At 46.4% G+C, this 26543-nt stretch overlaps 1 protein-coding gene across 2 annotated transcripts in view; it reads left to right on the plus strand.

Moving 5' to 3' along the window:
• The window catches only part of LOC149326015 (condensin-2 complex subunit G2-like), an 88672-nt gene that overhangs the window by 57803 nt on the left and 4326 nt on the right, over positions 1 to 26543 (plus strand). For both annotated transcript variants that reach the window (XM_089565140.1, XM_089565141.1), the window contains exons 17-21: positions 2171 to 2407; positions 5090 to 5275; positions 13931 to 14050; positions 16745 to 16876; positions 23979 to 24078. In XM_089565140.1, coding sequence (XP_089421266.1) covers positions 2171 to 2407; positions 5090 to 5275; positions 13931 to 14050; positions 16745 to 16876; positions 23979 to 24078 — 775 coding nt within the window. The remainder of the gene's footprint in view (positions 1 to 2170; positions 2408 to 5089; positions 5276 to 13930; positions 14051 to 16744; positions 16877 to 23978; positions 24079 to 26543) is intronic.

The raw sequence follows: 26543 nt of genomic DNA on the forward strand, positions 1-26543 counted from the left end.
TGTAGGCCATCTCGATGGCAACGGAGACCGTCCCCATTATCTCGAATGGTAACAATGGAGCCAAGCCTATCCAGGCCACTTTTTTCTGTTCACTTTGTCAGTCCCCACCAATTCCGTTTGTAAATCCAAGATTGTGCCTTTCACAACGGAGGAGAAGGGTTGTGAAAGTGATGCCTGCTTGCGTCTGTAATAGGCCGAAATAACAAACTTTCGGTTGAAAAATGGACTCTGTAGATATGTTGGAGTCTATTTTAGTCTGAAAATCGTTGCTCTTGAAGCCTTGATGAGCATGTGGACAAAAAAGAGCAGCATACAACAGAGCTAGCATTGGGAGTCATGGTAGAAGCTGTGAGGTGCTCAGTGTTCGTGCCCTGTGGCCATAACTTTCACTGGGTGTGCGCTACTTGATGGGCGCAGATGGAGCGGTCTGCCCTACCAGCTGCGCATCATGCGTGTCATTTTTACTTCTCCAAGTCTTGATGAGTGAAATGTGGCACGAGGTGAAACAAAGTGCAGGAGGTTGCCAATCACTTGAGATACCATACAAACGCGTGTAAGGGCCACACTTTTTTTTTCCAGATTCGAGGGCCAGTTTTCAGGGTGCGGCCCATACGCATGATTTGCGAATTTTTTTTTTTTTTTTTTAAGTAAAAACACACCAATCAGGGAATGAACGGCATTTATTCTGCGTCCAGTTGTCACTCACAGAGTATTTCGACTCTGAGCTGGTGCTGTGCTCTGGTGCATGCTCATCCCAAAAGAAGCCACACAGCATGTCCGCTGTCAACGCGTAGCCGTTGTTCCGCACTTATAAGAGAGCAGCTCTCCTTCTTCCAGTTCGGGAAACTCGCAAGGCTTTGCCTCGGAAAGCAGGCTTTTTGCAGCTTGTGTTCCTCAATGCATCCTTCTGGTTGCACCATCATCGGACGCACTCCTCGGCCACGTCGAATTTCCTGCCCGCCGCACAGTTGCGTATTCGAGAGCTGACTCCCAGCCGTGCAGCTATTAAGGCCCATCGTGCTAAAACTGCAAAGCTCGGCGGCAGCACGCGGAAGCCACAACCACCACAACAACGGCGAGCGCCACAAAAACAACAAAAGGCTGAAGCTGGCAATGCTGATGTCGATGTGGATGGCGGGAGGTCGCGGCGAAGAAAAAAGTTTACGATGATGATGATGATGACTGCGGCCTTGGGCGCCATCCATGGATGGCACTTGGAAGCCCCTGTGCATGTGCGTGGCCTCCACGATTAAGCGCACTTTTGCTTGCAGCCGGAGGTGATCACGGAGGCCACGGCACGTGCATTTAGAATACTATTCCGACCTGGGTCGTAGAAAGTTTGGGTGTGGCCCTTACACGGATTTATTTTTTTTAAGCATTTCCTTCAGGAAAACGGGGTGTGGCCCATACACGGGTGCGGCCCTTACACGCGTTTATACGGTATATATTGCCGCGGATCTTTGTAGTGTTTGTTTGTTTACTTTTTTCTTGTATAATGGAAGACGCACCAAGATTTATCTCGATTGATCGCATCCAGGTGGAGCCGACTCTACGTTGTTCCAGAGGGTTCCAGTAACTTTCCAAGCTCTATCTCGAAAGTTCGCCATCAGCTTTAAAGTGAGCACAGCCGAGAGTTGAGGGCATTCTGTTCGACGACCGCCGAGCGCGCTTGTTGCTACGCCACCGCCGACGCATCAAGTCCCTTTTTAGGCGCGAGTCAGCCCAAATAGAGACTTTTGTTTAGAAGCCATTTTCGCTGCCTTCGTGCTCTGCAGTCACTACTACTACATGACAGGCCCTGGTCATGGGTTTGATCTTGCAGCCACAGTGACTGCATTCCAGTGGAGGGGGAATGACACATAGTTTGCTTTCTTGTTCCTTTTTTTTTTGTGCTGTCCCTTCATCAAAATGACACAGTTTATTTGTCACACTCTCAAGTTTTGTTTGCAGAACAATTTTTGACTGAAATGAGTGTCATGCCCTTCACTGCAGCTTGCCTTTGTAAACCAAGGTTGCACATGAGTTAGTTTTGATGTTTGCTTTCTAGTAGGGTCGGTGCCTTGTGCAAGGCATCTCTGACCTTTCCATGCTTGATGACTGGGAACAACAGCTCATTTTGCCAGTGATCCACAGCTGTGCATTGAGGCAGATTGTCTTCCAACGCCCGCAGTGCCTGGGCGTGCAGATGTCGGTGCTGAGTGCGGCCTGCCTGCTGCCCCCCGATGAGGTGAGCAACCTGGCCATGCGCTGCCTCTCGATGCTCCGGGGCTACCTGGCCGTGCCAGAGACCCGCACGCCTCCTCCCGCCCTCTCCGTGGAGGCCAAGGCCTGTACGCTGTTCTTGTGCAACATGCATCGGGCAGCTGACGTGCTCGGCATGGTGGCCGACTCAGTGGAAAAGCTCAAGGTGAGGGCATTTGTGCATTAGCCATGGCACTTGGCTGCTGACCCAAAAGGTGGTGGTTCAATGCCGGCCACGGTGGTCGGGGGCGATATTCTAGAGGCCCGTGTCAGTGCACGTTGAAGAACCCCAGGTAGTCGAAATTTCCGGAGCCCTTCACTACGGCGTCCGTCACAGCCTGAGTCGCTTTGGGACGTTAGACCCCCATAAACCAACTAGTTTGTCCATTCAAGATTGAGAGAACTGACAAATTTGCGCACACAACCAATTGTTCTGACTTTATTGAGGAATTGTCATGCGCCTTATAGAAATGTGTGCGTATTCATGGCCTATATTTGAGACTCTGGAGAGGCTGAAAGATCGTGGCTGAATTCATCACGAGGGAGCATTGAGCAAGCATATTCAGTGGACAGATGGGTGTCCACCGAAGGGGAAGGCATGCCCTGTTTTCATGCTCCCTGGTAGCATGCGTTCGAAGAGCGTCTGTTGCAAGATATGGAATGGGAGGCTTACTGTCTCTCTGGCTCTGATTGCCCTGGGAGTCCTGGTGCAGTGGTGGGAATTGCGCTGTGCTAGGAAGACGCACACAATGGTAACAGTGGGCCCAGAGGCTCTGGAGTGGTCTTGCTCATCATCTGCACGCAGAGACTGCTGGCACTGCAGATGCTTCTGAAAGTTGACTGAGGTACAAGGTACGGAGTGGGATGCAGCACGAGACTGCCTTCAAACTGCCTCACAGCGAAAAAACGCTGCAGAGCATATTCTTGCCAACAGATCGTATCAGCAAACAGCCGTGTGGGATGCATGAGCACAGAAGTCAGGTGTGGCGCAACACCGAAGAAGCAAATGAAAAGGGGGTCAGAGATAACAGCGCCGCCGCGGTGGCTCAGCGGTTACGGTGCTCGGCTGCTGACCCAAAAGACGCGGGTTCAATCCCGGCCGCGGCGGCTGGAATTTCTTTGGAGGAGAAATTCTAGAGGCCCGTGTACTGTGCGATGTCAGTGCACGTTAAAGAACCCCAGGTGGTCGAAATTTCCGGAGCCCTCCACTACGGCGTCTCTCATAGCCTTAGTCGCTTTGGGACGTAAAACCCCATAAACCAAACCATAAACCAAACCAGAGATAACAGCAGATCCTGAAAGTAAGAAGGCACTTACCAGAAGCACAGCTCAACTCTTTCGCGCCCTGGGCCCTGACAGACGTTTCGAACCTGCAGCCAACGTCTCCTCCCTCCTGCCGGCACTTCTTCTTCAGTGGGCAATGTGGCTTTCAGCAAAAAGTTTTTACATTTTTTGATGTGTTTGTATGAAATTTTGGTGCTTATAGAAATGATTTTATGCCTGCTGTCAGCAAATTTCACTGTTGTGTCTCCAGAAAATTGTTTTGTAATATGTATTTTTCCTCTGATGAATCTTTTGAAAAGGCTGCAGAGCTAAGATGTGCAATCCTCACAGTCTTGCCTCAAAGCCACAGCATTGGCTGGCATTGTGTGTTCCCACTCTTGAAGTGTTCCAGTGTGATACTTCTCGAGATCCGAACCGTCTCACTGAGTTTGTGTTTGACGTTGATGGTAAATAAAGAAAACAGAATAGTATTGCCGCAACTGAGATTTGAAGAGGCCACTGCACGAGAGCACTGTGCTTTCACTGCAGCTGATCACTCGTCGTGTTAATGCACTCCTTCGCTGTGCCTTCATCAGCTAGTACCACCATCGAACTGATATTACAGTCAAGCCCACTTATAACAATATTCAAGTGCCATGGAAATACCATTGTTATAGCCAATAATTGTTATAACAGGGTTGTGCCAAAAAAAAGAAAAGATGACAAACTTCAGACCATTTATTGACAGTAAATATCCGGAGTGGTTTGATTGTTCTAATGCCTGTAAAAGCTCGTTAATTTGAACTTCAGGGAACCGGAACAATGTTCACTGTTCACCGATTACCAAAGCACCGCCATCACTGCGCCACCGGGAGTTTCGCGCACCTCCGCGTCACAGGAATCAAGCCGGCTTTCCGGAAGTGATTCTTACGGGAAATTCAAGAAGCATGCAGAACTAAGGGTGCGGTGACAGCTGAGAAGAGAAAAACCGCGCTGGTTGCACGCACGCGCATTGCACTGACTGATTGGGGGTACGCATGGCGTGCGTAGCCAATGCAGCAATGCAGCAGCTCTCGTGACGCGATGACGCCTGCCTCTTTTGCTTTCGTGGCGTTGCTGCGCCAGCTTAGTCCATTGGTCGGCCCCACATGTGCGCGCTTTTGTGTTGTAAGCATGGTTTTGCTGGTGTGGTTGTGGCATTCCTTTTTTTTTTCTATAACGGTTGACGCTCAATTGCAAGATTTAATTGTTATAGCCAATAATGTGCCTTGACAGCATTGCTATAAGCAGTTTATTTTACCATAGAACACATAGCAAAGCTGATGGTGCCATGACTGACCATTGTTATATCCGATATATTGTTATAACCAGTATTGTTATAAGTGGGCTTGACTGTATTGCCAGACATGCTGGTGACACAGGAAAGCACCAGGCAGCCAGGCTAAACATGTGCTTTCGCATGTTTAACTGTGTTAACACCCTGCTAGTACTTGTTGACGTTCACCGTGGCTCCTAGGAATGCATCGCAACAATAGGGATCAGAATGAGTGGCACAGAAATAGTCTGCTCCCTGACCTGTTTACAGAGGAAGCAGACGCCCGTGAAGGGGGGCCGTCGGGTGCACTTCCGGGTGGAGCCCAGTGCCTGCCACAGTGACCTGGCCCTGCAGACGCTGCGCTTCGTGCTCGAGTCCCCCCAGCTGCAGGCCATGGTGCTAAGGGCACACCTGGTGCCCCTCTTCAACACCTGGGGGTCCCTGCTGTGCATTGCGGCAAGTGCTGCTTGCGATTCCTTTCTGGATGGGGATGCAACTGGATGCCATTGCACAGCCCCTGGCGTTCATTGATTACGAGAAACCTCACCAGTCATGCAGGCATTGCGGAATCAGGGTGTGGAAGAGAAAAAACTGGTAATGGCGCGAGAAACGGGGACACGGAAGGCGCACACAAGACAGGACTGGGGGTTTATTGCACCAAGCCTGCCTCTTTGTGCCACAACCAAGCCGTATTTGTTGATACAGCTTGGTTGTGGCACAAAGAGGCAGGCTTGGTGCAATAAACCCCCAGTTGCAAGTTGGCGCCAGTCCTGTCTTGTGTGCGCCTTCCGTGTCCCCGTTTCTTGCACCATTACCAGTTTTTTTTTTTCTTTCTTCCAACATGAACTAACTCGCCCAATCCCCGCAGGGAGGCGTCTGCAGCATGCAGACGTTGGTGAGTGGCGACACCACGGGGTTAACCCGAGCATCCGCAGGGACATCCCCGCAGGGGGATGATGGTGAACAATGCATCACCACGGACCCGAGCATCCGCGCTTAGCCGTGCGTGGCATCGCCGTGTCCGGGGAAAAGGGGATCCTGGTGGTTGAGCCGATGCCGAGCGTTTGGACCCTTAAGGCCCCTCGGCGGAGGCAACACACCACTTTGGCCCCAGCTTCCTGTAGACGGCACCTCCGGCCTGACCCGACCGGGGGAAATCGGCAGTCGCCTTTTCCTATCCTCCCCTCTATCTTTCACTTTCCTATCTCTTTCTTACAACTCTCCTGTCTCCTCCTCTCTTCTTCGTTTGTTCCTCTTTTTCCTGGCGGCGAGGGTTAACCGTGTGTGACCAACTACCCTGAGTTGAGTCATATTAGGTTATAGTTGAGGTGTACAGCTGGCGTGGGCAGGACTTGCTCGCAAGTTCCTGTCGCGTCCCCTTGTTGGACTCCATGGTGGGTGGCTGGCACCATGACCGAAAAACATCAATTTTTTATGGCTCCCCCACTTTCCAAACTTGATCGCTCTCTCAAGAGAGGGCGGAACGAAGCAGATGTTTTTTTCCAAAAAAGAAAAGTGAGTTTTCCTAAATACCATGTCATCCATAGTGAAGTAGAAAATAAGCAAGCAAGAATCCTGTCTCCCTTCCTAGTATCAAAGTGTTTGACAGAAGCCTTGGGTATTGGCTACAAGGTATCAAAAATGGCCAGCGGTGACTTACTGCTCGAACTGCGAGACAACATCCAGCACTCAAAACTCGTAAACATTGTGTCTGTTGGAGATATTCCTGTCTCCGTGACTTCACACCGATCTTTGAATACCGTCCGGGGCGTGATATCCGAAAATGATTTTGTCCACATCACAGAAAAAGAGATGCTCGAAGGTCTGAGTGACCAAGACGTGATAGACGTTCACAGAATCAAGATCCGGAAGGATAATAAGGATATAGACACAAAACATATGATCCTGACGTTCAGCACTAGCACACTGCCCGACACAGTCGAAGTAGGATATCTGAAAGTTAACGTAAGACCATACATTCCCAACCCTCGCTGATGTTTCAACTGCCAAAGGTTCGGCCACGGCTCGCAAAGTTGCCGCGGTCGGAAAACGTGCGTGAAGTGCGCCTCAAAGGATCATTCTGATCAATGTGACGCAGCCCCGCACTGCGCAAACTGTGACGGAGACCATGCAGCATACTCCAGGGCGTGTCCGTCCTGGAAAAAAGAAAAGGAGATAATCACCATAAAGACAAAGGAAAACATTTCATTTCAAGAAGTGAGAAGGCGTTTCGCACTCACCAACTCATTCTCCTTCACAACAAAACAAAACTTCGCCGATGTGGTGCGTGGGCGCGGCGCACCACACCAGGCTTCGGCACCCGTCCAGGTCACACGCAGTGAGCCTGTGGCGGTGCCATCCGCGCCCCAAGGCAGAGCAGCTAACACTGCTCCGCCAACTGCAATCCAGGCTGCGCAGACCCCCGGGTCGGCGGGCCTCAAGACCTCTTCCCACAGGTTGAGGTCAAACTCGAACGCGACCGTGCCTCCTGCACGGTCGTCCAGCGCCTCCGCAGAGGCGATGGACACGGCCCCGGGCAGCCCCGCGCCGTCCACGTCGGACGGTCGGCGGAGCTCTCTGGATCGATCAAAAAAAGACAGGCCCCGAGTCACGGGGCCAACAACAACTTGATCTACCTTTCCACCCTATAGAAACACAAAATTAAGATGGCTTTCATAATACAATGGAACTGTAGAGGACTTTTAAACAATTACAGTGACATAAAAGACATACTAGGAGCACACGCTCCTGTCGCCTTATGTCTACAAGAAACAAATTTAGGTCCCCAAAAAAATAACTTTCTAAAGAATTACACTGTTTTCCGCCGCGATCGGGAACAGGCGAGCCGACTATCGGGAGGCGTTGCCATCGTAGTGAAAAGCGGCGTCCCGGCTCGAGAGCTTAAACTAAAAACAAGACTTGAAGCTGTCGCAGCCACTCTGGTTGCCCATAAAACCATCACAGTGTGCTCACTATATATCGATCCGCACTTTAATTTAACACTACATGACTTAGAGGATCTTTTAGAGCAGCTACCAGAGCCATACCTGGTAGTTGGAGATTTTAATGCACATTCATATTTTTGGGGAAGTGAGAAAACTGACGCCAGAGGCCATCTCGTAGAGGATTTTATTTTATGCAATGACGTCTGTTTACTCAACTCTAATAAACCTACATACTGCTCCCCAACCTCGGGGAAAATGAGTGTTTTAGATTTGTCTTTTAGTTCACCGTCTGTTTTTAACGATTTTAACTGGAGTGTTTTAGACAATCCATATGGAAGTGATCATCTCCCTGTCATAATAAGTCTTTCATCCTCGCTAACAGTTATTCCCACAAAACCACGGTGTTGGAAGCTACATTTAGCTGACTGGCAACTTTTTACAGCACAAGCTACATTAGAGAAAATAGTTTTAGAAAATGTTGCCATCAATGAGATAAATGAAAAATTCACGAATTGTATCTTAGCTGCCGCACATTTAGCTATTCCTCAATCCTCTGGAATAGTAAAACAAAATCACAAATACTGGTACACAAAACAATGTAAAGATGCAAAAAAGAAACAAAACAAAGCCTGGGGCATTTTTCGGAGATATCCAACACATGAGAATCTCATAAACTTTAAAAAAGCAAGAGCAAAAGCACGATACATCAGACGCAACGCAGAAAGGGCATCATGGCAACAGTACATATCCTCGATAAACAGCTCAATAACATCCAAAAAAATGTGGGAGCAGGTGCGGAAATTCACTGGAAATTTTACTCCTTTCACATTTCCAATGCTAACAACACCCGGTACTCAAACAACATTAGAAGAGCAGGCCAACATATTGGGTGAGCATTTTGCTACAGTATCAAGCTCAGCCAACTACACACACTCTTTTCAAAAGCACAAAACAATAGTAGAAAAACAAACTTCCCTTCAGAACATGCATACATGAAGACTACAATCAGCTAATTACAATGCAGGAACTAAACGCAGTACTAACATCCGGTAAAAAGACAGCACCAGGCCCAGACAATATACATTATGCCATGCTTGCTCACCTCTCTGAGACTGCCATAGAAGCTCTCCTAAAATTTTTCAATAAAATATGGATGAGTGGAGAAATCCCCCAAGCATGGAGAGAAGCAATCATTGTACCCTTTCTAAAACCTGGCAAACCACCAACTAGTCCCACCAGTTACAGGCCAATAGCACTCACTAGCTGTATAGCAAAATCATTCGAAAGCATTCTAAACATCAGACTAACCTTCATACTTCAGTCCCGGCAACTTTTAGATATACACCAATGCGGTTTTAAAAAGACATGTTCCACAACTGATCACCTTGTTCGCTTTGAGAACACAGTCCGGGAAGCGTTCATCCACAAGCAACACTGTATCGGGGTTTTCTTCGACCTGGAGAAGGCTTACGATACCACGTGGAGGTTCGGTATCCTCCGTGACCTAGCGGACCTAGGTATCCGCGGCAGGATGCTGAGCTGTTTGAACGACTTCCTAACCAACCGCACGTTCCGAGTCCGCCTAGGCGCAACCTTCTCCAACACTTTTATTCAAGAAACTGGCGTACCCCAGGGGTGCATCCTCAGCACGACATTATTCATAATCAAAATGAACTCAATAGGCAAAGTAATCCCAAAATCCATAATGTACTCAGTTTACGTAGATGACCTCCAAATAGCATGCACGTCTTCCAGCATACCTACCTGTGAGCGACAGATACAAATAACAATAAATAAACTGGCCACCTGGGCAGATAGAAACGGATTTAGATTTTCTCCTCAGAAAACAGTAGCGGTTCTATTCTCTTTGAGACGAGGCCTACAGGCCGACCCCACACTATATCTAAACCAGACCCCATTACCTGTCAAACAAGAGCATAAATTTCTAGGGGTAACTTTTGATAAAAAGCTCAGTTTCTTGCCACATATAAACAGCCTAAAGAAAAAAGCTTCCCAGGCCCTCAATGTACTGAAACTACTGTCAAGAAAACGCTGGGGGTCTGATAGGGCATGCCTGTTACACATATACCGTTCTCTGGTTCGCTCTAAGTTAGACTATGGGTCCATCGTATATGGCTCAGCAAGACCATCCTACATAAAACGACTGGATCCTATCCACAATCTTGGTTTAAGGTTGTCTTCAGGTGCTTACAGAACTTCACCAATAGCAAGTCTGTATGTGGAAACGAATGAACCTTCCTTAGAAGATCGAAGAACTGCACTAACTTGTACATACATCCTCAAAATCCTTTCACAGCCCAAACATCTCTGTTACCCAATTGTCACGAAATGCCCATCCCGAATGCTCTTCAACAACAAGCCCCATGCAATTAAGCCGTTGCTCTTGCGCTTCGAAGAAAAATGTCAAACTCTGAACATACTAAATGAAATCAAAAATATTGCCCCAAGACACGAAGCGCTACCACCGTGGTACACTCTCCCCAAAGTGTGTGACGTCACACTAACACGCTTCAGTAAAACCTGTACGCCACACGACCACATAATACAAGAATATCTGGCACTACAAGAAAAATACAGAAATTACACTGCATTTTATACTGACGGGTCAAAAACTCATGCTCATGTAGGAAGCGCAGTAATACAAGGAAAAAATGAAAATGCAGTACGACTGCCCTCATGTGCTACAGTTTTCACCGCGGAGTGTTATGCTATTAGTGTTGCGGTACAGAAAATAACAAATGAAAACATCAAAAATAGCATCATTTATACAGATTCACTGAGCGTCCTTACAGCATTAAACTCCAAAAATGCCACAGAGCCACTGATTGGAAGCATCATACACAATATAGTAAAGGTCACAACACGAAAACATGTTATAAAATTCTGCTGGGTTCCCAGTCACGTTGGCATTAGGGATAATGAGAGAGCTGACACGTGTGCTGCACAAGCCAGAGCCATGGAGGTGAAACATGTGGGTTTGCCTCCGAGGGATTACATGAAGTTAGTGCATAGCAAACTAAGAGCCAAATGGCAAGCTTCTTGGGAAAATGAAGGAAACAACAAGCTGCTTACTGTAAAGCCTATTTTGAAAGAATGGAAATCATGCCGTCATAAAGAACGTTTTATCGAAGTAATTTTATGTCGTTTACGCATAGGCCACACACACATCACCCATAACTTCTTATTAACAAAAAAAGACAAACCTGTGTGTGAAATGTGTGGTGAGGAGCTCATAGTGAATCACATTTTAATCTCTTGTTCGCATCTCGAAGAACTTCGAAAGAAAATTTTTACGGTATTTTACAATGAACACATTCCATTTCATCCCGCATTACTTTTAGGCGAGCAAACACTCGTCGAGTTTTCACTTGTTTGCAAGTTTCTAAACAAAGCCAATGTTTTAAATTTAATATAATGTAACTTCTATACACTTAACATAACATCATCTAACCTTGTGTTTGGCGCATGATAGCCATAGTTGCTTATGCGCCATAAAACCCCATATAACTATAACTATAACTCGCCCAAACTAGAGTTTTACTTCCAGAAGAGTGTTATGTGAATAAGATATTTACAACGATTGTACAGCTACCATACTCATCCATAAGGTCAGCAATAAAATTCAGGGAGGGAAGCACGATCGCACCAGTGCTTTCCACCACCTGTTTACAGGGGGTATTCCGGGGCCTGAATTGGGAACAGTTGGGGATAAGAGTTAATGGGGAACACCTGAGTAACCTGCCTTCCTAAGTCACTCAGAGGACAAACTGTTGATGAGCATGATCTATGAGTTAGACAGGCAGAGCACAACGATGGGCCTAAGAATTAACATGCAGAAAACTAAAGTACTGCTCAGCAGTCTTGCTTGCAAGGGAACAGCAGTTTACAAATAGGTAGCGAGGTGCTGGAAGTAGTAAGAGCATATGTCTACTTAGGGCAGGTAGTGACCGCAGATCCGGATCACGAAAGTGAAATAACTGGAAGAATAAGAACACGGTGGAGGAGATACATTCTGAGTTAAGAGTAGTTGGCAAACAGTACTTTAACATTTGACGCCCGTAATTTGTTCGGGTGCGAGGAACTGCCCAGCGGTCAGTGCTATGTGTGTTGCACGCATTGGTTTTCAGTGTTAATGAAGCAAGATCTTTACACCCTAAATTTCGTGCCTGAAAGGTGTAAAGGTCTAAATTCGACCTCCAACTACTAAAATATTTCGCTCCTACGAAGCCCGTAAATTGCGATCTCGGAGCGAAATGCGGCCAGACATCGTGCCCGTCCCTTCCTACGACTGTGTCCCCGATGGCCGCTGCCTTGGTGTTGTTTATAAGCTGGTCCCCACCACCTGGTACAACTCACTACTGTGGCGGCCTCTACAGCGACCTCCGATTGGCGCATTTCAAACGAGATTTTCTCAGCTTCGTGTTTTTTTTTACCAACATGGCTAGCCTTACGAAAGTTTTTATTATGTTTCTGTGGTGCCATTTCAATTAATCTTACACCATTGAATTGAGAAAGAACTAAACTGTGGAGCTATGCTGTTTTTGTTTGGCTGATTCGGACATTTAAAATTTTGTGAACCATAACGTCACCCAAACTGCACTTCATAATTATGACGCTTGGACAAAATTTAACATTTTTATATGATGATGTACTTCAGCAAACAATGTAATTAGCATAGCTCCAGATGGCAGGTCTCTGGCTACAGCCCCATTTTAATTGAGACCAAAAATATTGAGTGTCTTAACGACATGCTAGAATTTAAGTAATCGGGCTTTGGTTATTTTTCTGTAATATAGGAGCTGATTGAGATATACTGAAACTAAATATATTTTTGAAAACTGGAAGAAGAAACGTGTGTACACACCTAATTTGATCTCTACTCTATGTTTAAAGGTGTTCACTTCCTGACCCACCCCTCCCCTTGAGGGAGAGGGAGTCCCTACAGTGCAAACTGCTCGTGCAGTTTTCATGGAGGCCTTCTGCTATGTTCGGGCCATTGCCTTCCAGGAGAAAATTTAGAAGGGCATAAAGTTGGGTAATCTTGCTGCGGTCTTTTCTATTCACTTTCGTTAGTTCGGTTCATTAGAGCTGAATTGGTGCTTCTGCGTGGTTTCAATTAGGGGGGGGTCTTAAAACTGACCTTTTTATTTGTGGCTAGAATCTCATGAAATTTTGCACACAGATGTGTTTTTCTCTTCTCATTCCAAATATGTGATCGTAATTGAGCTGGTGGTCTCAAATCAAAAGTTATCTGAAATTCTAGAGTGTAATTAGGTAATTTCTTACGCAGCTTTCATGAACTTTCTCACTGCATTTTGTTGCTTTTTATTACATGAATTGATAGCCAGTGAATTCCCATACCCGATGACATTCTTACTTTCTTTGTTTAGGCCATGTATAAATAGCAATTTACAATTAGCTTAACGAGCTGCAGTGTCAAGTACTGGAACCTTTTACTCTCGACATAGTATATCAAGATGACATGCCTTTTGAGAAAAACGAAGAATGTCACCAGGTATGGGAACTCCCTGGCTATCAATTCATGTAATTAAAAGCAACAAAATGCAGTGAGAAAGTTAATCCGAGCTGCATACTGGTCGCTTAAGTGAGCTGGTGTTGACTATTTAAGTGTGAGAATATCAAGTGCTTTTCAGAAGCATGTGCATATTTCGAGGTGGAGGCGAGAGCACCCGTTTCTTGCCATGCGACTGCCCACTTGGCTTTGCTTGGCAGCTCACCGAGGCAGGAAGGGTCAACTTTTACCGATCGTGCCTCTGTGACCGGAGTGGCATACCGACACGCAACGAGCGCTCAACATGAACCCATGCACACAAGTTGCATTACGTGACCACACAGAGGCTCAGTAGACCCTGAATATCACCATCAAGCTGACAGCTTCGAGCTCCCTGCACGATGCACTCGGCAGCTGTGAGCAGTGTATTACATAGCGTTACGGAGAAGTTTAGAAAGCATTGAAGGACTCTGGCACAGCCTAGAAACGGCAGCAATGTGGGCGTCTCAGGGCTGCACTGCTTATTGTGAGCGCCTCTGGTGGGTAGAAGCCTGAAAATTGGCACGCTGTGGTAGGTTTAAGTGTACGATCGGCAGTCATGCGCATTGTACATTGAGTGCTCTGCTTTTCCAGGACTCTCTGCAAGACCTGCTTCGCAACTCCAATGCCAAAATGCTGATTGAAAGCACCATGATGACAGCCTACGAGCTGTTCCTCCTCCTCACCTACGTCATGCACGGCCAGCAGCATCCCGTACGTTGTCGCTTGCAGTTTTGCTGCTGAGTGCACACTTGTCTGGCACGCTGATTTTAAAGCACTGAATTTTTAAAAAGCATGCATCGGATGAAATTCATACAGCAATTGTGTCAGTGTTGTGCATTGAAAATGCACATGGGAGAGGCCCTGCAGTGGGCATAGTCAGGCTGATTAAAGCAGGTGTATGCTTCTAGAGATAATTCTTTCGCTGGAGAAAAGCAGCATGGATGCGCAGGATGAAGATTTAATTTTGTTTGTTCTGCAGCTCTATGCTCACGGCTGTACATCAGACTGGAACCACATGAGCCAAGCATTCTGGAAGCATTTCTCCGCTTGAGACTGTACAACTGAAGAACGAAGATTATCCACTTGAGAGTCTGGTACAACTGGAGTGCAAAGCGGCTTTTCCCCGTTAAAAGACCCCAATGGCCGACTCTTGTGAGCCTGCTAACGTGACGGTGCAGGGAGTGGCCGATAAAAGGGGAAAGTCCCCCCCTCCCTGCATTGTCACGCTAGCAGATCCATGAAATCGGCCACTGGCTGGACGGGGAAAAGCCGCTCCGTTCCTGAGTTGTATCCGTCTGCAACACTGAGACATTTCGAATATCAGATTGAATGGGATATCAAATGGTTTACTATTTCATGGAATACAGTAAAAGCTCGTTAATTCGAACTCCACGGGACCGGGAAAAAAGTTCGACTTATCCGATGTTCGAATTATCGAATGGCCGCGAAAAAACTGGCAAGAGCCATTTACATTAAGGTATATGTCCCGTATTTACTCGCACAACGAACCCACTCGCATAATGAACACCCCCCCACCACCTGATATTTGCCAAAGAATCTGAAAAAAAAAAAAAAAAAAAAATGCGTCCCTGCGTTTCGCGTTGTCGGTCCACAACGCATTTCTTGGCGGCGCGCCAAGATGCTGCACAGCGATAACATCATGGTGTGTTTACTTGTATTTACTTTTGGCGCTAGCTCTAGCAAGGGGGGAAGCGAACTTGGCAGAGTGCCAACGCTTGTCGGGTTGTGCAAGCCTCGTTTTCAGTACGTTCGCCTTATCGTGCCATGGGCGATTGGGGTAGACGCCTTCTGCTGCCACTCATCGAAACGCACGATAGCAGCAGCAAACGCCTTTTGCAGGGAACGATGCTAAAAGCCGGCGTCATGATCACGGTGGACCGCGTGCTTCTGTTGGGGACTGAGGGGTGGAAGGATGAACAACACTCGCAAAGAAAAAGTTTTTCGCACGTAACGTAATTTGTAGCGCCCGCCCAAAGTCATAGCCTTTCACGGGCGTTGGCTGGGACTGCGCCGACAGTACTTATCCGTATTTCCGAATTAACGAGTATTTAGTTGCGAGTTCCGGAGGTTGCGCAGAAAAGAGGATAGGCAGCCGCCGGCGCCATCACCGCCGCCGCCAACCCCTACCCTCCGGCGCCGGTGATGGCGCCGCATAGGCTTTAACCACTCATCCACAGTTTTATCTGGTTCCATCTTCTGTCCCCGTTTAGGACTTGCTCCGCCTCTAACTATACTGAGATGCTTTTTTTGGGGGGGGGGACGTGCTGTGCGCCAAGCCGCACAGGCGTGGCGGCGCGTAGTTCGAATTATCCGTAGCGGAACCGACACGCTTTCGAATTAGCGGGCTTTTTTATACACACATCTCTATGCAGCTTGACCGGACCAAGCAGAGTAGTTCGAATTATCCAAAGTTTGAATTATCGAGTTTCGAATTAACGAGCTTTCACTGTATTCGAAATTATCAAGTACAGTAAAACCTTGACACATTTTTAAAAAAAAATGAGAAAAAAATGTGACTGTTGATAAGGGACAAAGGCGTTCGCTGACATTTTCACTTCGCAAAAATCTTGATTAGGATTCCTAGGTCTGAGCTGCTTCTTTTCTAATGCTCGCAGTATTCAATCCGTATTTGTATTTTTTTTTTTTTTTTTTTGTGGGGAACAAAATTTTGCAACACGTCCGACATGTTTATGGCAGCGGTCTCTTTACGGATGCGTCACCCTCTAGCATGGATGCACTGCAGGGAAGCCAGCGGCGGCTGACTGTCGCAGTGTTCATGCTCTACATTTTCCAGACCCGGCCTGCTCGTATGTAATCGCATCTGTGTGTTTCTAAAATTCGTTGCCCTAAGGCACTCCAGAGAAGCCAATGCGTCTCTCCTTTGCATGTAGCATCTTAGCGGGAACAACCCATTCTTACGGAAACAGTGCTTTTTTTTAAATACTTTTTCCTTTTGCACCAAGACGGTGCAGAAAAGCCACCATGGCAGGTCACTGCTGCTGCATTCCCTCTCTCCCATGCCCCCGGGTTTGGCCCACTCACATGTTTGCCCATGGGCTGTGACTGCATTATGCCACCAGATTGTGTCTAAATTTTGAACACAGTAGCCAGCAGAATGTTATTTGGGTAATGATTAGCTGGAAGGAAAATAGTGTAACTCTGTGGGACATTTTTATTTCCCACGATTTTGCACGTTTGAAATGGAAACATGTCGGTGCGGGTGTACCCAAGGTGCCTTCTATAGATAGTTAGTGCATTTAACTTCAGCCATGAAATGTGAGCTTCTCTCTGCTCACAGGTGTTGCTCCACTCATTGCACTTGAATGGGTACTCTCTCGTCTGGGCTGTGTGGCATCTCTGTAAAGCTGTTCACCTTGCGTGCAGATGACAAAGGAAGAGTTTGTGGCAACGGCCACATTTGACCGCCAGATGAAATGGATCGAAGACAACCTGCTGCCAAAGCTTCGGAGTAGAAGTAGAGCGAGCTCTCGAGGCTTGTACATCCAAGTTGTGAAGGTGAGCCCCTTCTTGTGACATTTAGTGTTGTCCTCAGGGATTAGGCCTTTGTGTTCAAGGTTGGAGAACGAACATGTTCTCATGATAAAACATGTCATCAAGTGAGGAAAATAATTGTGCAATAAAGCCCGTGTGCTGTGCGATGTCAGTACACGTTAAAGAGCCCCAGGTGGTCGAAATTTCCGGAGCCCTCCACTACGGCGTCTCTCATAGCCTTAGTCGCTTTGGGACGTTAAACCCCCATAAACCAAACTAATTGTGCAACAAAGGAGAGAAAATGCACAGTGTCAAACTTGCAACCATACTGTAACAAAACGGAATCCACCTGAGGAACTAGGAAGTGCAGGCTTTGTAGTTCCTTGGGTGGGTTTGGCTTTCCCTTCTTTTTTATTGACAGATAATGCAATAAATAGCTGCAGGAGAAGCGCTCTCTGATAATCAGGATTTGATGTGCTGTGTCTGCTGTTTGTTTGTTGTACACTTTGCATCATCTCGGCAGTGCTTAGTGATACCAGAGTCTTTCAGTACAGTTGAACCCCTGAAAAACCGAAAGCCCTCATGATCGAAATTCTGTCGGCAACGAAAAATCTGGTGCCCCTGGTGAACTTCCATAGAGTTGAATGCATTTGCCCACTCTCAACAGTGAAGAGTTTTTAAAAAAGCAGTCCCGCACTAACAAAAGTTGGAGGCAGTGATCTGAAACATTTTTTCGGCACATCAGCCAATTGGGAACAGAGGAGTGCCAAGACTGCAGCAGCACACTCATCTGACAAGTTGGACATGCACATTTCTGCCAACAAGTATCGGCACGGCCATTGCTGGTTACATTCTGTCGGTTGAATAATGATGACGATAGCAACGAGGTTTTTTTTTTTGTTCGCTGAAAGCGGCTTTTTCCTTGTGGCAACTATGCATGCACGTGACGTTTCACGTGACGACACCATCGGCCAACCGGCAGTTTTTTTCCCCCTTGCTGGCTGCTGACACTACTTGCTACCACGCTATCTTGCCGTCTGCCGCTTGCACGCCAAAACTCCGAAATCACCCGTGCCGTGCTTACGTCCAGTGCTTTGTTTGGCCTGTTGGAAAGATGCCGCCTCCTGTTAAGAAAGCGCAAGTTTTTGACGCGGCAGGAAAAGTCTGCAGTCATCACCAAAGCTGCAAAAGGCAGAAGGAAGTGGACATTGCGGAGGAATCCCATGCAGCTCACTTTCTACGATTCTGCAGTCTAAACACAACATCATGGAGGCACTTCAGATCGCATGCGCAGCACAAGGCTGTGGCTACGCGTCTCTGTGAAGGCATCAACAAAGACAATGGTTCTTCGACAAACGAGCAAACAAGCTGCCTTTGTCTGGGTGGCTAAGCTGATTGAAAGCATGGCACTGCATAATCTCCAAGGTGTTGTTGGGGAAGTCTGCAAGCATCGACACTGAAGCTGCATCATCCTGGATGCAGGAAAGTTGCCCCCACAGGGACATCTGCTTCATGCAGATGTTGGTGAGGGACATCCCTGCAGTGAGCAGTGCGCCACCACCACCCGCACTTAGCCGTGCGTGGGGTAAAGGGGATCGTGGTGGTGGAGCCGATGCCGAGCGTTTGGACCTTTAAGGTCCCTCGGCGGAGGCCACACACCACTTTGGCCCCAGCTTCCCGTAGACGGCACCTCCGGCCTGACCCGACCGGGGGGGGGGAATTGGCAGTCGCCTTTTCCTGTCCTCCCCACCATCTGTCGCTTTCCTATCTCCTTTTTTTTCCTGGCGGCGAGGGTTAACCTTGTGTGACCAGCTGCCCTGAGTTGTGTCATATTCAGTTATAGTTGGGGTGTGGGCAGGATTTGCGAGTTCTGTCCCCTAGTTGGGCTCCTTGGTGGGTGGCCGAAAAGCATGCATTTCATGGCCCCCCCTCTGCTGGCCCACCGGCGAAGCATCTAGGCAGAACCCTTTTTGTTTTCGCTACCACACCAACCGTGCCGTCTGCCTCGTGCACGCCAAATCCACCCCATGACTTGCATGTGTCGAGTGTTTTTTTTTTTATATGCTGCCTCCAAGGGGTTATAAGAGTGTCAAGTCTGCGTACCAGGGGAGACTCATCTGGCGGGTGTTGTTAAACATCGAAATGAAGCGACAGATGGGAATTGATATTTTCATGGCGCTGGAGATGCTTGCCAGGCCATGGATGGGGGGTGCGTGCGTAGGGCATTTTATAAATCAACCTTCGGAAAACCCGTAGACATTTGTTCTGGTCCCTTATACCCATGAGTTAATGAAATTTTTCTAGTGGTCTTGTTATTTATTGTTACCAGTCTTGTCATTGTTGTGGATTTCATGCATGACGACATTACAGGTTGGATACTATTGTGCTGTCTAATCATGTACTATGCATTTCTGTGCCCATCATGTTTTTTTTATACGGTGATGAGGCGGTTACGCTATTTTTCAAAAATAAGGGCAAGAATGTTTGCTTGTTTATCATTTTCTTAAATTTGTTCTGAGCAGATTGTTCTGAGGTGTTCAGTGGCAGTGTGTGGAAACGGATTGCACGATGCAAAATCTCTACTGATGCACGCCCGCTCACTGCAGACGCCTGGCAGGTGCTCGAGTCTGTCGTCGTGAGCATGGGAGTTGGTTGCACGTGCGCGCCGCTGTACCGTGCCAGAAACATTACTCACTCGAGATGAGTACACTCAGATTTGAAATAGCAAACATTTAGATGGAATCAAGTACGGAGTACTTTACTGTGAAACAGAATATTTGCACATGCCAATACATTCAGAAGCTTATTTATTTATTTATTTATTTACCCTCAAGGCCTAGGAGGCGTTACAGAGGGGGTGGGTACAGGGGTTGAACAAAATTTCAACAAAGCAATTTGGAGAAAAAAAAAAAGAGAAAGCACACGCGTACAGGCACTCCTGCTTGGGCAGCACTGCTGCCCGCAGTATTTGGAAATAAATAAAAACTGAAACATATGTTGCAGGGCTTAAGAAAAGAAACAAAATGCTCCAGACACAGCAAACAAGTGACAAGAAAAAACATGAAATAAGCAGGCTAGACAGTCAAAAAAATTTTTAGCGCGTTTTTGAATGCCACAGGGTCTTGAATATAGGCAATGGAGGGGGGAAGGTGGTTCCAGTCCGTTATAGTTTTTGGCAAGCAAGAGTCAGAAAACAGATTTGTACGGCAGTGTGAGGCGCGAACTTTATATGTGTGATCGACACGCGTTGATAGGTAAGTAGGTTCAGAAAAGAGTTCACTTTTAAGTAAAGGGTTATTGAAATAAATTTTATGAAACAGGCACAAACGGGAGATCTTCCTTCGAATATGCAAGTTCGGTAGACCTAGTTGTGATTTCATTAAGGAAACACTTGCAGTACGGGCATAATTAGACAGAATGAAGTGCACTGATCGATTTTGAATTGCTTCGATGTCGTCGGTTAGTGTCGAAAAAGCTGGGTCCCATATTGCGGAGGCATATTCTAGTTTCGGTCGAATTAATGTTTGATATAATATTACTTTGAGATGATTTGGTGCTTGAGAAAAGTTCCTACACAGATAACCGAGAGTGCGATTAGCATTGCTGGTAATATATTTCACATGAACATGCCATGAAAAGTTGTTTGTTATGTAAACACCCAGATATTTGTAAGATGTGACATTTTCGAGAGCTATGGAGTTAACTCTGTAGCTGTAAGGTATAGGCAGGTTGGTACGGCGGGATATTGTCATGATTTTGCATTTACTAGCATTTAAAGTCATAAGCCAATCGTTACACCAGTGTGAGATCGCGTCAAGGTCGGACTGCAGGAGTATGTTATCATTAGCGTTTGTGATTTCACGAAAAAGAACACAGTCATCGGCATAAAGCTTTATGGATGAGGAAACACAGTCAGGAAGGTCATTAATATATATTAGGAACAATAACGGGGCCAAAACAGAGCCTTGTGGGACACCGGATTTTACAGAAGAAGTATATGAAGTAAAATTGTTAGCTGTAACAAACTGGGAGCGATTAGAGAGGAAACACTCAATCCATTTTATGATGCAGGGGTCGATGTTCAGGATGCTTAATTTTAGAAGGAGCAGGTTATGAGGGACTTTGTCGAAGGCTTTTGCAAAATCGAGGAAAATGCAATCAATTATTGATCCATGGTCGAGAGAGGAGGCTATGCTGTTAGTAAGAGATAATAGCTGTGTTTCACACGAGTAGTGCTTGCGAAAACCGTGTTGGACAGGAGTAAAAAATGAGTTTAATTCGAGGAACGTTATGAGGTTAGAGTAAATTATATGCTCTAAAAATTTGCACGGGATGCTCGTTAATGTGATTGGTATATAATTAAGAGGGGAATGAGCATTACCGGATTTGAAAAGCGGAACCACCTTACCCACCTTCCAGTCCTGAGGCAAAATGCAGTGCTGTAGGGACTGTTCAAAAATGCTGGCCAAAATGACGGATGAATATACCTCAGTGTTCTTCAAAAATTTTGAGTTTATCTCATCAACCCCACAAGAAGACGAAATCTTCAGACCTTTTATCAATTTCATTATTCCGACTGAATCTATGACGATAGGATCCATTGGTAAGAATGTACGATTACGTAGCTTGGGTGCGAGAGCATTCGTGGCATCTGAAAATGACTTAGTAAAGATGTCATTGAGTACATTACAGCAGTCGTTGCTGGGAATGACTTGGCCTTTATCGTCAGCAAGTGCTATGGCATTTTTCTTGGGCGGGTTGATAACCGACCAAAATTTTGAGGGGTTGCTTGAAAGAAGGGAAGGAAGGGTGTCATTAAGGAATGATTTCTTTGCTTGTTTAAGGGCAGCGCGATACTGCGAAAGGACGTCGTGGTATGCAAGCCAATGTAAAGGGTTGTTGGCCAGCTTGGCTCTAGCATGGGAACGGTCTCCTTCTGGCAGCTGAGTGCTTCTGCATGTGAAAGCGGCACACCCCGTGTCTGCCTCCACCGATGTGGGCTATGAAGGGCGTTGGCAACATGCTGCCAGCTACTGCTTCAGCTTGATAATTAAAATCAGCACAGTAGAAGTTGGGGCATGAAGGTTAGTCGAACATTCATTCTTTTTGGCTGGTTTTACAAAAATCTAGCACGACTTGAAGACTTCACTGCCTGCACCGATCAGTGTGCGCGGCCGCCTTCATTTTGCACCGCCTGCAGGCTGTGTGCTGCCCACCTTTTTTTTTCTGTTTCTTGTGAGCGAATAAACCGTATGTCTGCTGCACGAGTAATAGTACAATATTTACTCTAATGTAATGCAAGGGGTGACTGTACATGCTGCCCAGTGGGAAAAGATGAAGCCATGAATGTAATGCAAGACCAGCATGTGCAAAAACAAGTATCCACCTGTAATGGACATCATGGCCAACACACTCCCTCTTTTTTAAAACATTCATCATCATCATCAGCCTGACTACGCCCACTGCAGGGCCTCTCCCGTGTCTCTCCCTGTCCTTCGTCAGTTGCCGCCACCGTACCCCGCAAATTTCTTAATCTCATCCGCCCACCTAACCTTCTGCCGCCCCCTGCTACGCTTGCCTTCTCTTAAGGACCCTTAAGGACCAGCCGTTATCCTGTATTCACATTACGTGCCCATTTCTTCCTCTTGGTTTCAACTAGGATGTCATTAACCCGCATCTGTTCCCTCACCCACTCTGCCCTCTTCCGATCTCTTAACGTTACACCTATTGTTTTCTCTTTCCATAGCTCGCTGCATTGTCCTTAACTTAAGCTGAACCCTCTTTGTTAGCCTCCATTCCTCCTATGAACAAATCAATTAAAACATTCATTATACCTAATTTCTCAGAGTCCTTCTTCTGGTTGTTGACCTCCTGGACAATGTCAACCTCGGTGCCATCGAGGTTAATTCAATATGGGAACACTTCTTCGATCTATGATTCGGTATGGGCTGCAGACGCCCACTTGGCAATCTGTGATGTGCACGGTTGGTTGATTCTCCCTGAGGGCCTGATCCTCCTGGATCCAGTCGGTGTGCAGTTTCCCACACCCTGTCCTTAGGGGGTGTAGGGTTCTTAAAAACTTTTTTATTTGTCAACATGTCTTGCTGAAACCTAGCATGCTGGTAGATGACAGTGCTGACTTCAAATATGCATTTAGATTTCAAATGTCTCACCTGGAAGGAAATATATGGCAGGGTAACATTCTAATTAGGTCATTTCTTATGAGCTTTTATCATAAAACAAAGGCAGACGACGGGTGAAAGGTTGGCAGAGTGCCAGCAGTGGGAACATGTGGAAAGCTTCCACTGCGTTGTGGTTGACGCATGTACCCATCTGACAGTGTGTGTGATGTAGCTGTAGGGGTTAAAGATGGATGCTGTACTGAATTGGACGAGTGTCGGAGTTTTGGTGATGAGTGGACAGCCGGCTCCTTCGAGGCGTCATGGTGGACTGCGACGGAGAGCAAGCCAAGGTGCCTCTGGTTGAGGCAGAAGTGGAGCGCCTGATGGTTGGGCAGAACAGCGGAGAGTCGAAAAAAGACGTTTGCTGCCGCCTCTTCTAATGGTGTCGTATTCAGCTTCCTGTGGGTTGGTTAGGAGCTTGCAAATTTTTCTTTTCTTACGGTGTGATGTCTCAACATCACATTCAGGAAACAGTGCGTCGGGAGGCCATCGAATAACCTTGGTACAGCCTCCATCTTGAGCTTCGGTATCTCGTGCTGCAACGTGACAATGGCATCTTTGACAATTCCACTTTCGACACGAATGATGTCACAGACATGGAGCTGAGCATAAAAGCCCCATTTTACTGATGTGGTGTGGCCCGCTTCCGCTGTTTGTGTCGTTTGTTGCCGCCTTTTCTTGCTACTTTCCTCTGTTGCTGGAACAGCATCCACAGGCACACAGCAGGTGTTTGGTATCCTTTGCTGCACATCATACCAGTTGGAACAAGGGGGAAAATTATAGGCCGATCTGTCGTGACATCGCTGACCTTCCCTGTAGTCACCCCTTCAAGGCTCTGAAAATTATTGAGGGACCAGGCAGCTGTCACCAGACCTTGCTCCAGAATGCTTTTCCTGCACTTAGACGTCCTCAATCCACTGCCCCCCCCCCCCTTTTTTTTTCAGATGTTCCTGACGGTGACTCGATCTGTGCTGATGACAACATGGGTCAGCTTCGAGTTTGCAGAAAAGCTTCTCAACTTCTTGGTTCTTTGCAAGCAGACAAGTGAGAGTTTTTATGTTATTTTTTCTTCATCTGCAGCATGTGATTAAAAAAGCACGATGATGGAGAGGTTTTCTGTCTGAAGCAACCTACAAGTGAGAGGAAAAAAAAAGAGTTGACTTTTGAGGAGGACAGTAATGTGCATAGTGACACAAAGTGCGCACACTCTACATTTTCTTGCAGCTTGTGTGGGGACATGTTAACACAGGGAGCCATTAGGAACTGGAGTTTTGTTTGGGCAACTACAGATGAACCTCGTTATAGCAAAGTGAAATTTTAATCAAAAAATGCTTTTGTTGTATTCAGTACTTGTTTTAAAACTAGGCACTTAAGTTTTTATAAACATCTCGCCTTCGATTGAGGGCTGCACTTTTTTTTTTTTGCAGTAAGGACATTTTTAATAAACAGTTATAGCGAAGCGTGTCTGGCCGTGGCGACGTATATTGTGTGGAATGGTAACATTGCAGCACGTGTGCAGTTGAGTACTACTCAGAGCATTGGACATCTAACACCCTAATCACAAGGTCAACAGTCAGAGGCAATTGAATACTCAATTATGAGAACAAAGAATAACTGCGCAAAAAAGGACAAGACAAGACAGAAGACCCACACGGGACAAACAGCGGGACCCAAACTGCGTTTGTCCCGTGTGGGTCTTCTTCTCTCTTGTCCCGTACTTTTTTGCGCAGTTATTCTTTGTTCTCATAATGTCGTACCTACTAGCCCCTCACCGCACTCTTCTGGATTTCGAATACTTAAGATGATAAAACGGTGCTCTTTGAGTTCGCTCAGCCACCAGGCTCTGATGAAGCGAGGAGAAGCCAACTTATCGAAGGCTTCGGAGCCGTCAGGAAGTTGTGCGGCGCGCACGGAAAAAAAAAAAAGGGCAAAGCTGGCTACGAACGTGGAAAGAAGGCGGCGCGGATAAGGGAAGGGAAGGAAAGGGCTTACATTTGCAGCAGAGGTGCAGTGGCACTGCATGGGTGGTTTTGCAGTGCTCGTTTCTGTCACACGCGTTGGAACTATTGCCTCCCAGTCGAGGAGAAGAGCATCGTAAGAACGGGATGGAAGGTATTTCTGAGTGTTTCTTTTATATACTGACACTGTATGTTTAGTAACTACCCAGTTAATTACTGAACAGCACCGTCAGAGCCATGCCACCGACGACACCTGATGTCGTGAAGAGTCTGGTAAAGTGTAAAGGTTCTCGCTATATTAGTTGTTTGAGCATTCAAAGATGGGCCTGCGAGCATACATTATCAGCAGCAGCCAATTGCCTACATGCCAAAACAATCAGATGCATTTACTAATAATCAGCATGATCATCAGCCTATGCCCACTGCAGGGCAAAGACCTCTCCCATGTCCTTCGCCAGCTGCAGCCACCTTATCCCTGCAACCTTGCTGATCCCATCCACCCACCTAATTTTCTGCCATCCCCTGCTGCACTTGCCTTCCCTTGGAATCCCCTCCGTTACCCTTAACTCTTTCCTTACCACGGGAAAAACGACCATTTTTCACATGTCTCAGACAAAATTTTTTTTTAGAAAAAGTGTGATAGATAAAATTATATAAAATGCATAACAATAATTCAGATAGAATGCGCTTTATAATGAAATTTATTTGAACACATATTCTGCTTGAAATGTTGTGAAAAAAAAATCAGTAAACACAACAAAAAGTAAAAAAGAACAAAAGTTTTGTGTTTATATCACAATAACTTTCCAAACACTTGTACTAAAAAAATTCTAGAAATGACAAAACAATTCAAATTCTTTCTAAAACATGGCATTAAAGTTTGAAAATTATAGCTTGAATAGTTTTCGAGCTAGAATTTTTTTTCTTTATGCCTCTTGAAAAGGCTCGTTTGAGAGTGCCCTTTATATGATTTTTACAGTCCAACAAAAAAAAAATGGAAGTGTAATGTTATGCGCCAAACGAAAGCTTGGTAAGCGTGGTTTAAAAATACAAATCAAAACTTATTTAATTTACGTCAAAAATTGAAAAAAAAAAATATAAAACACAACAAGTATAGGTGTGATATTGCGATATATAGTATGCGATAAGTATAGCTGCGATGTAGCTGCAGAATTGAAATCCGACGTTACAACATCTTCGTCCGAGTCACTGCTGCTCGGAGGATCTTGAAAATCAGCTGCAGAGGCTGGAGAATCACGTGCAGCGGGACTCTTCCGAGCGCGCGAAGCGCCCGACCTCGACGCGACGCCATCCTCACCGCGTATTATGTCGCAATAAGCCTATGCTCCAAGGGCACTTCAAAAATGCACGACTGGCGGGGAAATTACGAACTAGGCCGAAAATGGAACTAACCGTCTGAACAACAAACCAGATGCGCCCGCACGAGCGGACAGGAAAAAGAAAGCGAAACTATCAGGCCAACGTTCCGGGATCAGTTTGCGCAGTTACAGCGTCTGAACCAAAATCCGACAATGCAACATCGTCACCAGA

Source organism: Amblyomma mixtum, chromosome 10 (assembly GCF_055824585.1).
Source record: "Amblyomma mixtum isolate Tamu chromosome 10, ASM5582458v1, whole genome shotgun sequence".
Lineage (NCBI taxonomy): Eukaryota > Metazoa > Arthropoda > Arachnida > Ixodida > Ixodidae > Amblyomma > Amblyomma mixtum.